General features: G+C 43.8%; 1 protein-coding gene across 1 annotated transcript in view; it reads right to left on the minus strand.

Moving 5' to 3' along the window:
- The window catches only part of SGMS1 (sphingomyelin synthase 1), a 190914-nt gene that overhangs the window by 5492 nt on the left and 171519 nt on the right, over positions 1-13903 (minus strand). The window contains exons 5-7 of the mRNA XM_075257544.1: positions 11461-11578; positions 614-767; positions 360-526 (exon numbers count right to left, since the gene is read on the minus strand). Of these exons, the coding sequence (XP_075113645.1) occupies positions 360-526; positions 614-767; positions 11461-11578 (439 nt within the window). The remainder of the gene's footprint in view (positions 1-359; positions 527-613; positions 768-11460; positions 11579-13903) is intronic.

A 13903-nucleotide genomic window follows, 5' to 3' on the forward strand; every position in this document is an offset into this window, starting at 1 on the left:
TCGTGGCGTCTTGGGACTTCAACAAACTTTCTCCAGTGCGATAACTGAAATGATAGGACTCGGTGCCCATAGACCTATGATGAGCAGTCTAATATGAAATAATAGGGCACAAGGAGAGCGGGAAACAGGGTAATAATAGGGACATATGTGTACAGCTTCAAGGTTTAGGACCCCGACCGATCTGATACTGATGATACGGATCAGTATCCAACTTTACAATGTTGAACGTAACCCCTTTAAGGATTTCACATATACAGTGATACCGGCATTTGTTGTCCTCTACATCAACAATTGGAGCCAATATTAAAACAAAAATGTTAAAATTCATAGAATATTTATGAGAAAGGGTATATACTCACTTGCTGGTTGGCCATAGTATGATACCACCAGAAACACCTGGATGTGATGTAATAAGCGACGACGACATCTACAGTATAGTGGTCATGTGCTAAAAGAATACAGAAGACCCCAACAACGCTGAGGAACCAGCAAATCCAGTGATACCACCAGAGGCGCCGAGGAGAATCTATGGAAAGAAGAACAGCTTCGGTAAGGTCCGTGTTACAGCGAGAGGGAACACCAGGGTGGACGTAAGGAGAATACGGTGACTTACACTCTTTTATGAACATGTATGTCAGTGTTAACATGACTGTGTGTCCGCTGTACAGATAGTCCCCACACATGGTGTGAGATCCTGTGATGGAGAGGCCGCCTCCTGCAATCATCTTCAAGATCCTCCTCAGCTGGGCCTCCCAGTTGCCAAAAAGCTTTAGAATAAAAAATAAAAAAATTCTGGTTATTTTACTATTCGGCAATTGTATAAAAATAAATGTAACATATTGTACAGCCATTCTTTCTCATCCAGTTTCTAAAATTCATGGACTATCCTTAAGACAGGCCATCAAAATTAGATCTGCGGGAGGCCGTCACCTGGGACCCCCCAAAGATCAGCGGTACGGAGGCAGTGTGGGAGAGCGCTGCAGTACCTACACTCACCACTACGTTTTCTATGGCGAGTGAGCGGCACAGCTAAGGTTAGAGATCCGATCACCCCTTTAAAGGAAGAAAAGGTTGACTCAGGACAACATTCGATTTAACCCTTGCTCAGGCGTGGCAGGGATTAGAAACAGATTAGTCTAGGAATTTCTTACATTTTAGAAGAGAAACATAACAGATTGCCAAGTGTACAATCCTAATCTATGAGACTGCTCTTACACAATATTCTCCACACCTCACATGGTAGACCCTGCAGACGTATACCTATAGCGGGCTGTGATGGGTTACCTATACCTACCCGAATTGTTTGTTCCTTGCTCACCACTCTTTGCAAAAGGTGCTGCACTTTTTCTAGCGCGGTTGGAATTTTTCCCGTAGCCTCCCATCCTTAGTAGAGTTAGTTTTGATGCCCAATATGCTAACTACTCTAATATCGAATGGGTGGTGTCAGACAAGGGAATGTAACTTAGATCTCCAGTCATAGCCAAACAGTGTTAGAGCTCAGAATGACACCCCTTCTGCCGGACACCACCCACTTGAGTCTAAATGGCATATCAGGCACCAAAACTACCTGCACTGAGCTCAGGAATGGCGGGGCTAGAGAAAAAAATTCCAACTGTGCTACAATCAGAGGAGCATCGCCTATTAAAGGAAGTGGAAGAGGTGAAAGGTCCTCTAAGCAATCTAATATTCTCTAATCCACACATTGCTGATGCATATCAAGGGAAGAAACGGTTCACACTTATCCTGTACTCGATTACAAGTGTATTGCAAAAAAAAAAACTAAGATAAAACCTTTATATTCCAATCAATGCTATAATAATTAAGAGTCTTAATAGTAATTACATTAATTGGATGGAAAGTTCATGCTAATCAGCATCAGACGCTGTATGGTTCAGTACTGACTGGTGCAGAATAACATATTAGGCAATGCCAGGACACTGGTGGGGGCTCCTGCATTGTGATTCATTACAGACCCCGCCCTTGTGTGGTAAACTGTCTGTAGGCAAATCTACACCCACTTGTGACCGAGTCATCTGCATGGCCTGTGGTGGCGAAACAGTTCCTCAAATTACAAGAGCATGGCTATGCCCAGGGAAAGCACCGCGCGGTCGCTTCTATAGACAAGCAGTTACCCCAGTGAACGTCCACATGAAAGCAACACCTTTATTATCAAGTGCTAAGACCTTACATGTTCTGTGTAGCCTCTGACCAATGTCACACACCAGCTAGGAGCGGCGTTATACTGGTATATATCATTGCCGACCTGTAAACTGATCACTGTGACTGCAAGGACAAGGCTGCACTGAGAGACATGGAGTCCCTGGAGAGCTCAGGCTGGCGAGTGTTAAACATGTAATGAGCGCGTCTACGGAAATGATTCTCTAGGCCCCTGCTGACAATACACCTAGCCTGGCTGTGCTGAAATGAGATCCACACATAGTCACAGGGGATATAGTATACGGTATGTGCTAAAGATGGCATACCATATGTATATCACCATCATGTCTGAACCCCAACATCGTCATGGTAGGCAAAGCCCTGACAGTCAGATCCAGACCCCGGCCAAGCTAGAATCGATGGACAACCCCTTTTACCCGGGGACTGTTAGCCTAAGGCTTGATGCAATGGATGCACATCGCTGGATTAAGCCCTGTACACACTCATACTGAAACCTTCTAGTTTTTGTATTCTGACTCATGCACTTCTAATAAGAGAAACTCATCATGCATATCCAATATGGACGCCTGTAACCCGCTCTGGGACACTCACAGGAGGGTGAAACGAGGCCACGTGACATTACTAGCACATACAAGTTAAAGGGGACCTTCTCCTCACTCGTAACAGCACAAAGCAATGACGACCTCTCCTCTGAGTCACGGCTTCATCTCTGAGCCCTCGCCAATAGATTTCCTCTGTTCCGTTCCACCTCATAGTGAAAGTGAACCTATTGTATTAAGGTCACACGTTCACTGTATCCGAGCCCGGGACACATTCTGCTAAAAATTAGCCGGATATTAAGAGCTCGGATACAACGTTATTAACTAGAAAAGCCAACGTGCTTTGGGGAATTTGGACGGAATCACTTTTCTGCCCTATACTGGTCTGTGCTTTGGATAAAAACATTGCTGAAACTAACGCGTTTCAAGTTCTTCTCATTCTGTATATTTCCCCCTTCCCAAGTCATATATATATATATATATATATATATATATATATATATATATATATATATATATATATATGATAACACCACAACCAGGTCATGTTTTGCTGCTTTCATTAACCAAAAACGGAAAAAAAAGCCACGGCAGAAACCTATATCTTTGGAGATATTCAGCCACAGGATGAGACGTAAATGTCTGATAGAAATAACCACTTTATCCATTGAATCTAAAGTGACATCCGGAAGCATTCTTGATCGTTCATGTCACCTCCACCTCAAAAACTTCTCCAGAATACGCCCTTTCCTTACCAGAGATACACTAAAGACACTTATTGTCTCTCTGATTCATTCTCACCTTGACTACTGTAATTCCTTACTAATCGGTCTTCCCCTCACTAAACTCTCCCCTCTACAATCTATTCTGAATGCAGCGGCCAGGCTCATCTATCAGTCTAGACGCTACAGCGATGCCTCTGGTCTGTGCCAGTCACTACATTGGCTGCCTATTCATTATAGAATAAAATATAAAGTTATTACTCTCATCCACAAGGCTCTCCATAATGCCGCCCCTCCCTACATTTCCTCCCTCATCTCTGTCTACCACCCAACCCGTGCTCTCCGTTCACTCAATGACCTAACACTTACATCCTCTATTATCAGAACCTCCCACGCTCGTATACAAGACTTCTCCTGAGCTGCACCACTTCTCTGGAATGCTCTACCCCGGACAATCAGATTAACTCCCAACTTCTACAGTTTCAAACGCAAACTAAAGACACATCTTTTCAGACAGGCCTATCACAATGTCTAACGTAAACCCTTAACCGTCCTCTGTCCCCGCTCCCACATTACCCCACATAATATGATGTCATCTCAGGATAACTTTATAGGTCCAAGCTCCATCCACATGTTACAGGACATGACTGGTGACGGCTCATAAAGTTTTAATGTTTGTGTAATGACAGTAACCTCTATTACAGAAGTGTCTGACCCCTGTATAAGTAATGCCGCCCCTGCTACCTCTTGTGTCACCCCCTCTACCTCATAGATTGTAAGCTCTTGCGAGCAGGGCCCTCAGTCCCATTGTGTGAAATGATTCTCTTTGTAATGTATCTGTCTGTCTGTATTTTAACCCTACAAATTGTACAGCGCTGCGGAATATGTTGGCGCTATATAAATAAAATGTATTATTATGATTATTATTATTGATCATAAAAACAAAACAAAAAAAAATATAAAAATGTAGCCGAGCAATAAGTCATAATCCAAAACTTTGTATTTGTACGTATCTGTACAGAACTCGGTGTCTCTGTGGTAACAGACAACAAACACACTCTGTGTAGTCTGATCCTATTCATCCATGACTTCTTAGTAACTACCAAACAGGCATTAGCATAAATTAGGGGAGGAAGAAAAGTAAATCTAAGACCTCAGGATTTGTTTGTTGTCTGTTACTGCGGAGATACGGAGTCTGCATTGGAGCTGAAGGGAAAAAAAAAACAAAAACAAAAAAAAAAACCAGTAGGGAATTTTTTTATGAAAACTAGTTACAAAGTTGCTTCATTAGAGAAATATATTTGGGGTGGACAAAGCCCCCAAAGCAAAAGGGATCCGATTTCTGATAAGGCAACAATATGATAGATATGGCTATTGCCAGGACAAGGCAGGCCGCGCCTCGAATATGCAGCTTTGGCTGTGAACTGGTCAGTAAACAACCGACCCCATACACATAGAGGATGACGGCACCAGATTATACCGCCAGTGTTCAGGCTTGTGAGGACACGTGGGGCGCTGTATCCTGGAAATTCACTCTACATTACACATAGGCGGACACAGGAAGAATACACATGTACAAGCTCACAGCCATTCTATCACCAAGGCGGGGGCGAAACGAGAAGTAGCCCCTTACATAACACCATTGTACAGCTCACTTCCTTCCTGCTCCACCAGGGGCATTCCTAGCTCTCTACAACATTTACCTTGGATCAGACGGCAAAGAAAAAAAATGTTATTTCACTGACAGACGGCTACGAGGCCAACAAAAAGGGCCAAACCTCAAATAAGTATGTCACCAGGAATACGCCACGGGGGATCACAAACATACGTGCGCAATACCAGATAGACTGTCTACCATATCCAGAGGGTGGGGTGTAACACACTAAGGCTCCGTTCCCACGGAGTAACGCGCCGCTCATTTAGACACGTAAACACGTGTCAGAGCGCGGCACTTCAAAACAGAACCCATTGATTTCAATAGGTGCCGGCTTACGCGTGCTACACATCGAAATCAATGGGAAGCTTTATAACCCAGTGATCTCAATGTGTAGCGCACGCAAGTCGGCACCCATTTATGTGTCTAAATGAACGGCGCAGTACTCCGTGGGAACGGAGCCTAAAACGCCAACCTCAATGTGCACACATCTACCCCAAAGCAATGGTGGGAAGGTTGTCACTACAGTAACAGGAATGTATCACAACTGGATATTTTTTATTAATTAAAATCAAATGCCGAAAAATTCCTCTGTTTTTGACGAGTCAAATTTTTGATTTAAATTCTATTTTCTTTGCATGATTTTGGTCTGAGCCGCAGTATTTAGGTATTTTATTTAGTGTCGCCATATGGACAATACCAACCTTATTAACGCCTATGGAAGAGATTATTGACATGTGCACGTGTGTGGGGGAGCAGTGACCATCACCTATTGTCAATGGTGTATCCTGTGTTATATCAGCTGAAATGTGATCTCTACAGAGCGGGAAATTGCCTATTATAAAGCGCAGTGACCAGATTGAATTCTTTTTTATTACCATGTGGCATAATATTCATTATGTTTATATTAGAAAATAAATGTCACAAAAAAAAAATCTTTAAAACTTGCTGTGAACAAAGGGACATATTGTGACGGCACTTTCCCTTTAACCAGTTTGAGGGGAAATTGTACCGGAAGGGCCGGTGAATGCCCAAAGACTGTCAACCATGGATTATTTGTATTTTCATAAACATATACTTATTAGTCCCGGTTCGCATCTGCATTCGGGCCATTCCGTTCCCCTCTCCGTATGAAAAATGTCCTACAAGAAGCACTTTTCTCTCTGCAATTTTCATGTGGAAACCACACAGACCCCATTATAGTCTATGCGCTCCGCCAGTTTCCTAAGGTAACCGCTTTTTTATGAGGATTAGGTTTCCGTTTGGGGAGTCTGCTTGGAGAAACTCAAATGCAGATGTGAACGGGTCTTATTGTACCTAAAAGTCTGACTACATGCTAAATCTTTCGAGTTTCACATTTTACACCACAACAGGAAATAACATATTGCTGCGCACATTGATATCAAACTTCAAAGGAAATGTAATTTTATATAGGTCACGCATGGTTTTTCTACAGTGCAAATATTGTGACGTGAATAGAGATGAGCGAGTAGGTATTCGATCGAATAATACGGTATTCGAAATACTCGTATTCGATCGAGTACCACTCGCTATTTGAATGTAAAAGTTCGATGCAGAACCAGCATTGATTGGCTGAATGCTATACAGTCGGCCAGTCAACGCTGGTTCTTCTCCTACCTTTAGAAGTCTTCTCCGTGCAGCTTCCCCGCGGCGTCTTCTGGCTCTTCATTCACTCTGCCAGGCATCGGGCCTGGGCAGAGCCGACTGCGCATATCCGCTTGTAGTGCGGGCATGCGCAGTCGGCTCTGCCCAGGCCCGATGCCTGGCAGAGTGAATTCAGAGCCGGAAGATGCCGCGGGGACGCTGCACGGAGAAGACTTCTCGGAGGATCCAGCCCGACCCTCACTCGTGGACTTGGTAAGTATAATTTGATCGAATGTTGCCTACCCCTGAAACGAGCATTTTTCCCCATAGACTATAATAGGGTTCGATATTCGGTTTGAGTAGTCGAATATTGAGGGGCTACTCGAAACGAATATTGAACCTCGAATATTTTACTGTTCGCTCATCTCTAGACATGAACACTAGGCTAGGGAGACATCGGCGTCAGAGTCTCTGTTGGAGATTTTGTTGCACAGTTCATCGATGCTAAGTTATTGCTATGTCTGGTGAGGATGCATGGTCACTGACCTGGTTTCAAGTCTGCAACCACATACATAATATATATATATATATATATATATATATATATATATATATATATATATATATTAATTGCACAAAAACTCACAATAAAGGTCCATGATACAATATACTATTACACAATGGGCACCAGGCCCACCAGCTTTGTTCACACTAGCTTCGTGGGTCCCACTTACAAGATGTGCCATGACACGGTGACAACTCTATAGTCTGATGGATCCAGTCAGTCCCAACACCCTGCTGACCTTAATGGCGGTCTGCTAGAGATCCATCATACACGACGGCTAGAGTACACAGAGCCAGGGTGGTCCAACAAATAAAACAAGACGTATAGCTTACTGGTAATCTGTGTCAAGGTTGACCACAAAGTAGATACTGGAGGGGGGAAATCGGGCAATATGGGAACAAAAGAAATGGAGGATCAGGGAGGGGAGTGCGCAGTTTGTACACCAATATGAGCCGCTCTAAAATGTAGTGTCCCCTTTAAAAATTCACCTGACAGCTTCCTTTTAAAGGAGACACTAAATTAATAGCACGTCTTTATGGCTTTGGTCTTTTTTGTTGCAGATTTTGCAACGGTTTTCAGTCTAGGGCCTAGTAGAAGGCGGCTGTAAAAGAGCACTGCGGGAAAAAACGCGGCGGCAACGCATCATGGTTTTTCCTGCAGTGCTTCCTTTATACCTACATGGAAACCACCAGTGTTTCCGTAGGTATAATAGACATGCTACGATTTCCAAAACTGTAACTGTTGAGGGGTGGAGTTCGCCTAATTTATAAAGAGCTCGGATTGGCAATAATTCAAGTACTCCTCGTACCGGTCATGGCTTTATTGATATAAGAAACAAACACCTGAAGAAGTGTAAAAAAACCCAACAAAAACGCACTAAAATGCAAAAATGGCGTGCCCGAAACCCAAAATAGGAAGCAATGTGCAACACATGGTGATCCTGGCCAAGCCTAATAGTATAATAAAAATAATTTAAGAAGTGAAAATTTTTTTAAGCCATCTGATGTAATGCTAATGCAAATCACGTAGCGCTCTGATGGACGATCTACGTACGTAATTGGATTATCACCGCTTGTGTTAATAGTTAGCTGGGAAGTAACAGAGTACAATGACTGACCCGCTCTTCTGCAATCGCTGACTAAATGACTTTGCTGATCAATGGGAAGCCTGTGAAATGGATTATTGATCCCGGGGTCACTGCTGTCTGTGGCATATCCTATGCTCGACAGTAACACCACGAGATGTCCTCTGTATGACAGCATCCATTTATACCTACAACTGGGTCTTTTATGTAAAGGGGGTTATAGATACTGTCAGATGACTGCGCCGACACTGGGACGTGTGTGATATACAGCACTTCCAGTAGACATGTCTGTATCCTCTGATGAAGCCATGTTCACATACACATCAGCTGATACCAGTAAAAAAACACAAGTATCCGGCTATGGAGAAGGTGACAGCGATTAACATACAGAGCCGGGTGCTATAGTCGTAACACATTACCATACAGACCAGCGTCTCGTCGCTCCGTCATAACCCCCTGCAGGATTATGCAAACACAGTGTACGCTAATCCGTCGCTTTAAGAAGCCTTCCGCTCCTCTTATACTGTATGACATCGGACTAAAGCCCCGCATTGTGCCCCGTATTTTTGTGTAATTAAGAAACAGAATAGCCTGAAAACGTAAATAAGGCCAAGATTTCCAGAGGACGCGATTCTACCAGCGCCATCCAGCTGGGTGCCATGGCAAGTAAAGGCGACTGCTTAAGCTTTAATTTCCTGCTTGTATTTACTGGGAGACTTAGCTCTGAATATCACCAAAGCATTTATGTGCCAAGAGCTGATGCTAATTTGATCCGTGAGGGGGAAAAAAAACTGGGTTTTCTTCGAGCCGGCGGGCTGTTGGCTAGGATTTCAGCTGACTATTACCCGTATAAAATAATGGCATAGCAAAGCTAGCTATACAGGACAATGTATATGTATGCAATGGTCTTGTACACTCTGCTGAAAGGCTATTCTTCTCCTACCTTTAGAAGTCTTCTCCGCGCCGCCTTTCGGTAGAAGAAAATGGCCGCTTACACCAGCTTACTGTGTAAGCAGCCATTTTCTTGTGGCCCAGGCATGCACAGTTGGCTCTGCCCCAGGCCTAGAAAACTGAAACCCAGGACGGAAGGAGACACAGGGAGAGGGCGTTCCAGGAGAAGATGGAGGTGTCGCTGGAGAGTTCTCTCGCAGCATTGGGGACGCCCCCAGTGCTGTGAGAGAACACATATGCATACTGGCGAAAACCAATATTTCTACCAAATGCCGGCGCAGAGAAGACATCTAAAGGTAGGAGAAGTATAGCCTTTCTTAAGGCTATTCCTACATGTTAGGGAGAAAAAAAAAGGGTATCCAATCATAGGATCCCTTTAATCCAACAGGTAAATCTGACAATCCCAACCAGCAAAACTTCAAATATCAAAGCCATCCACAACCTGTCCCCTCCATATATCTCTGACCTCATCTCCCGCTACCTGCCCACATGTAACCTCAGATCCTCCAATGACTTCCTACTCCGCTCTGCTCTCATCCGCTCCTCATACAACCGTCTCCAAGATTTCTCCTGTGCATCTCCCATACTCTGGAACTCCTTACCAAAACACATAAGACTGATCCCCACAATCACAGGATTCAAGAAGGCCCTGAAGACTCACCTATTCAGGAAGGCCTACAACCTCCAATAACACTATCACCGCACTGCCATCTGTACAGTCTCCCCCTCTCCTTCTGTCTCTACCCCCCTTCCCCCATAGATTGTAAGCCCTCGCGGGCAGGGCCCTCTACCCCACTGTGCCAGCCGATCACTGTCAGTATTATATCTACCTGTATATTCTGTGTATTGTATGTAACCCCCAAATGTAAAGCACCATGGAATTAATGGTGCTATATAAATAAAACAATAATAATAATAATAATAATAATAATAAATATCCTTCACAGGACATTATTCTGGAAAGTGATTTGCTGCTCAAGTGAACACAACCTAGTAAATCGAAGCTAGGGAAACTAAGTATAGTGATGTCACTACATTACCATCCATGACTCAATTCTGATCATGCCCCAAAACTTTTACATATATGGGAATGATACTAGCAGCTCCCATTAAGGGCTTATTCAGACAAACTATGATCGTGTCCAGGTAATGTCCAAGTGCAGAACAAACGGCACACGGCTTGGGCCCTGACACTTTATAGTCAAGCTCATATTCCCAGTTTCTGCATAGAATATTGGCTGGTTCTAAGAAAATCACAGCAAGCTCTAGTAGCGACCAATTCAGGGAGAAGTTGCAGTTATTGTGCTGTACATAAAAAAAGTCTGTTTTTAATGGACCCAACCTGTGTGACATCTGAGCAGGTCCTACACAGGTTTTACTTGAAACTTCCATCCAACTTCCAATATCCCATTAAGTCTTCCTACCGACAAATATCACCCCCAAACTTTGCTTCGTGCCCTGGGTATAAGAGAGCCAGTTCAAGGCCATCTTTCATATATGCCATAGCTTATATATATTCTTCTACACCTTGGATTCGGAAGTGGTCACATCTATAACACAAGACTTCCAACCCTAGAACTAGAAGGTAGATGTCAGTCCAGCCAGACCTGTTGGATTTCCACTAAAAGAGTGACTTCATGAAGACAAGCCTTCCAATGAAAGCTGGCCAGGTACTTATGTGACGCCATAGGCCGGGCTTCTCTAACCTAGTGTCCAGTGAATGGTCGTCTTTTACATTGCCGTCTCTTCATGTTGTCTTATAGAGGCAAGTGCTGGGGTGGATTCACATATTGGTCAACTGCATTTTTTGCAAACATAGAAAAATTTCTATAATTCACAGAGACTAGGTCTTGCTTTGGTGATAACCTCTTGCTTTCCTACAAATCCACCACAAGATAATCTAGAGCCCTTACTTTTATAGGGGGTGTTCACAAGGAGGAATTTGGAGAGTAAATCGAGGTGGTCTTCCACCACCGATCCCCCTTCTTGTGTGCAAACTGGTTGTGGAATTGTTAAAGCCCTGCGCAGTGTAATAACAAGGGAATAGTAGATATCCCTGCAAGGTTTGGCAAGACACCGTAAAGTGACCTTTTCTGCCAAAGTACACACTAGTGATGACCATAAACCTTGGAGCGGAGATTTATTGGGTTGATAACACTTACCTTTGGAGAACAATTAAAATGCATTCCAGGGACTGGCAGTGTAGTAATATACATAGTTATACATCGGTACAAGTACAGCGTCCCAACTATACAAAAAAAACGCCGGCCAATAATGGACCTGTATAGGGGGAAAAAAAGACAGGAATTAGGGCATGTTAGCATGGAGAAGGGGTAAAGAATAAACAGACTATTCTTAAATCTGGCATGCTAGAACGATGAGGAAGACCCTTCCTCTCCCTAAGTAATAGAAACATTTCCACCATGTTTTCTCCTTATGTGTCGCCTCTTTTGCTTCTGGTTTGGAGAATTTAAGGGTAAGCGGTGACAAGTAGTAACGTAACATCACAATATCTTGCCACTACAGTATATTATACACAAAGATAGTGAAGGCCGTGGCGCCGAGTCCCTCAAGTTGTTGAAACCGTAACCCGACGGTCTGCTGAAATTGAACTTTGCTGGATACCAGCATGCCCACCAGCCAGTGTAACCGGGTGTATAACAATGCAATTGTAATTTCACATGGCCATTAGTCACCTTGTAGCCCCTAGCCTGAGGGTTATCGTACAGACTATAGGAAATTCACTCCGCTATACGTGAGTTATGCTACCAGACAGTCTCACAGATACCCTGGGATGGAAAATATAGACTGGCTGAGCACAGTAATGCAGAAGAGACCAGCCAAGTCTAACCTGGACTGACTAGTCTTACTGGATGTTACAAGCACAACCACTTCTCTTTATAGAGGTTGTCCCATAACCATCATATTCCTAGATACTGTAGGTCACAAAAACAATGTTGCCATTGGAATGGTTTTTCAAAAATGCTCCAGTGTCTAGATACTTGTTATGGCGCCCCCTGGTGTTATTTTGATTCCCTCTCAGTAAGTCCACCTAATGTGTCCAATGCTGGTGGTCGCACATGCTCAGTCCTGGGTAATAAGAATCAGTGGACTGGTATCAGGTTCTCACTAGCCCTGGACAGCTGAGCCTATGATGTACTAATGTACAGAGGTACTAAATGTGTCCATAGCCTTTTACTGAGATACAGAGGCATATTAAAGGGTCACTAGTATCACATCTACCAATCACTAATACAACACCCATCAGTGCCATAAAAAAGGGGTGCAATAGTTGAAAATTTGGCTGGTATGTTTAAGTACAGGACACCCAACATTTACAGCAGAGCACCCATCAGCAGTCTGCCTCCTATAGGTGTGTACAAGCTGCTAGGGGTCAGTGACTGGCAGGGTGGAGAGCTGTATCTGCAGAGAATCTCCGGACACCACAAGGCATAGATGAGAAGGTGTTGGGGTTACTTGGGTAGATGTGTAAGAAGCTGCATGCTAAGGCTCCACGTTACAGGCTGCAGCAAAAAAGCAATACGGGGAAAAATGGAAATGCATTGCAGTTTCTCCATCGCTTTTCACAAAAATTCCAGTTTTCCTCAGTAGACTTTTTACTTCAATTATACTTATAGGGAAACTGGCGGTATTTCCGTAGGTATAACTGACACACTGCGATATCCAAAACCATGATGTTTTGGAAGTGGAAGCATTTATGCTGCGCATGTTTTTCCGCAATGTGTGGATGGGAATCACTAGAATCCCATCCACTTTGTAGCGACTGTAAAACACTGAGGGTTTTGGCACGGGGTTTACACTACGTGGGGTCCCAGCCTTAAAGAGGACCTTTCATGTCCTCAGACACATGCGGTATTATATACTGCTAGAAAGCCGTCAGTGCACTGAATTCAGCACACTGTTGGCTTCCCTGTTCTGTGCTCCGGGGCTGTTAGTTTCAGAAATTATCTCTGTCCACTTTCAGAAGGGTGTACCTGACAGTCCACCAGAGCTGTGAGGGACGCCTTCTTCCCCCAACAGTACTCGTCCATATATTTGTACTGGGGGGCGTTCCTCACAGCTCAGCGTCATTCCTGGGCAGTAAGCAACACCCCTCTGACAGTACAGGGCTATGGACAAGTACTGTTAGCAGAGGCGTACCACACAGCCCGGCTAGACTGTCAGGAACGCCCTTCTGTTGGTGGGCAGAGATCGGTGCCAAAACTAACTCCAGCCCTGGGGCACATAACGAGAAAGCTGACAATGCGCTGAATTCAGCGCCCTGACGGCTTTCTAGTAGTATATAAAACTGGATGTGCAGGACATGAAAGGACCTTTTTAAAGGGAATTTTAAAAAACAAACTACAACACGTGGCACCACCTAGACAAAGAAGCAATTCTTTAAATTGTTCCAACTAAAAACTGCTTTGAGTGATCGCATGGAGAAGTGTCTTATTCAGATGAAAAAAAAAAGGGGGGGGGGGGGCTGGATGGATCCTAAAGAAAAGCCTGACTTTCATTTCTGTAGGACTGCGAAAAAAAAAATAATGCTGTATTGTGTGAACATGGCCAAAACTCACACACAAAAACATGCTTGGGATTTGC

Source organism: Leptodactylus fuscus, chromosome 10 (assembly GCF_031893055.1).
Source record: "Leptodactylus fuscus isolate aLepFus1 chromosome 10, aLepFus1.hap2, whole genome shotgun sequence".
Taxonomy (NCBI): domain Eukaryota; kingdom Metazoa; phylum Chordata; class Amphibia; order Anura; family Leptodactylidae; genus Leptodactylus; species Leptodactylus fuscus.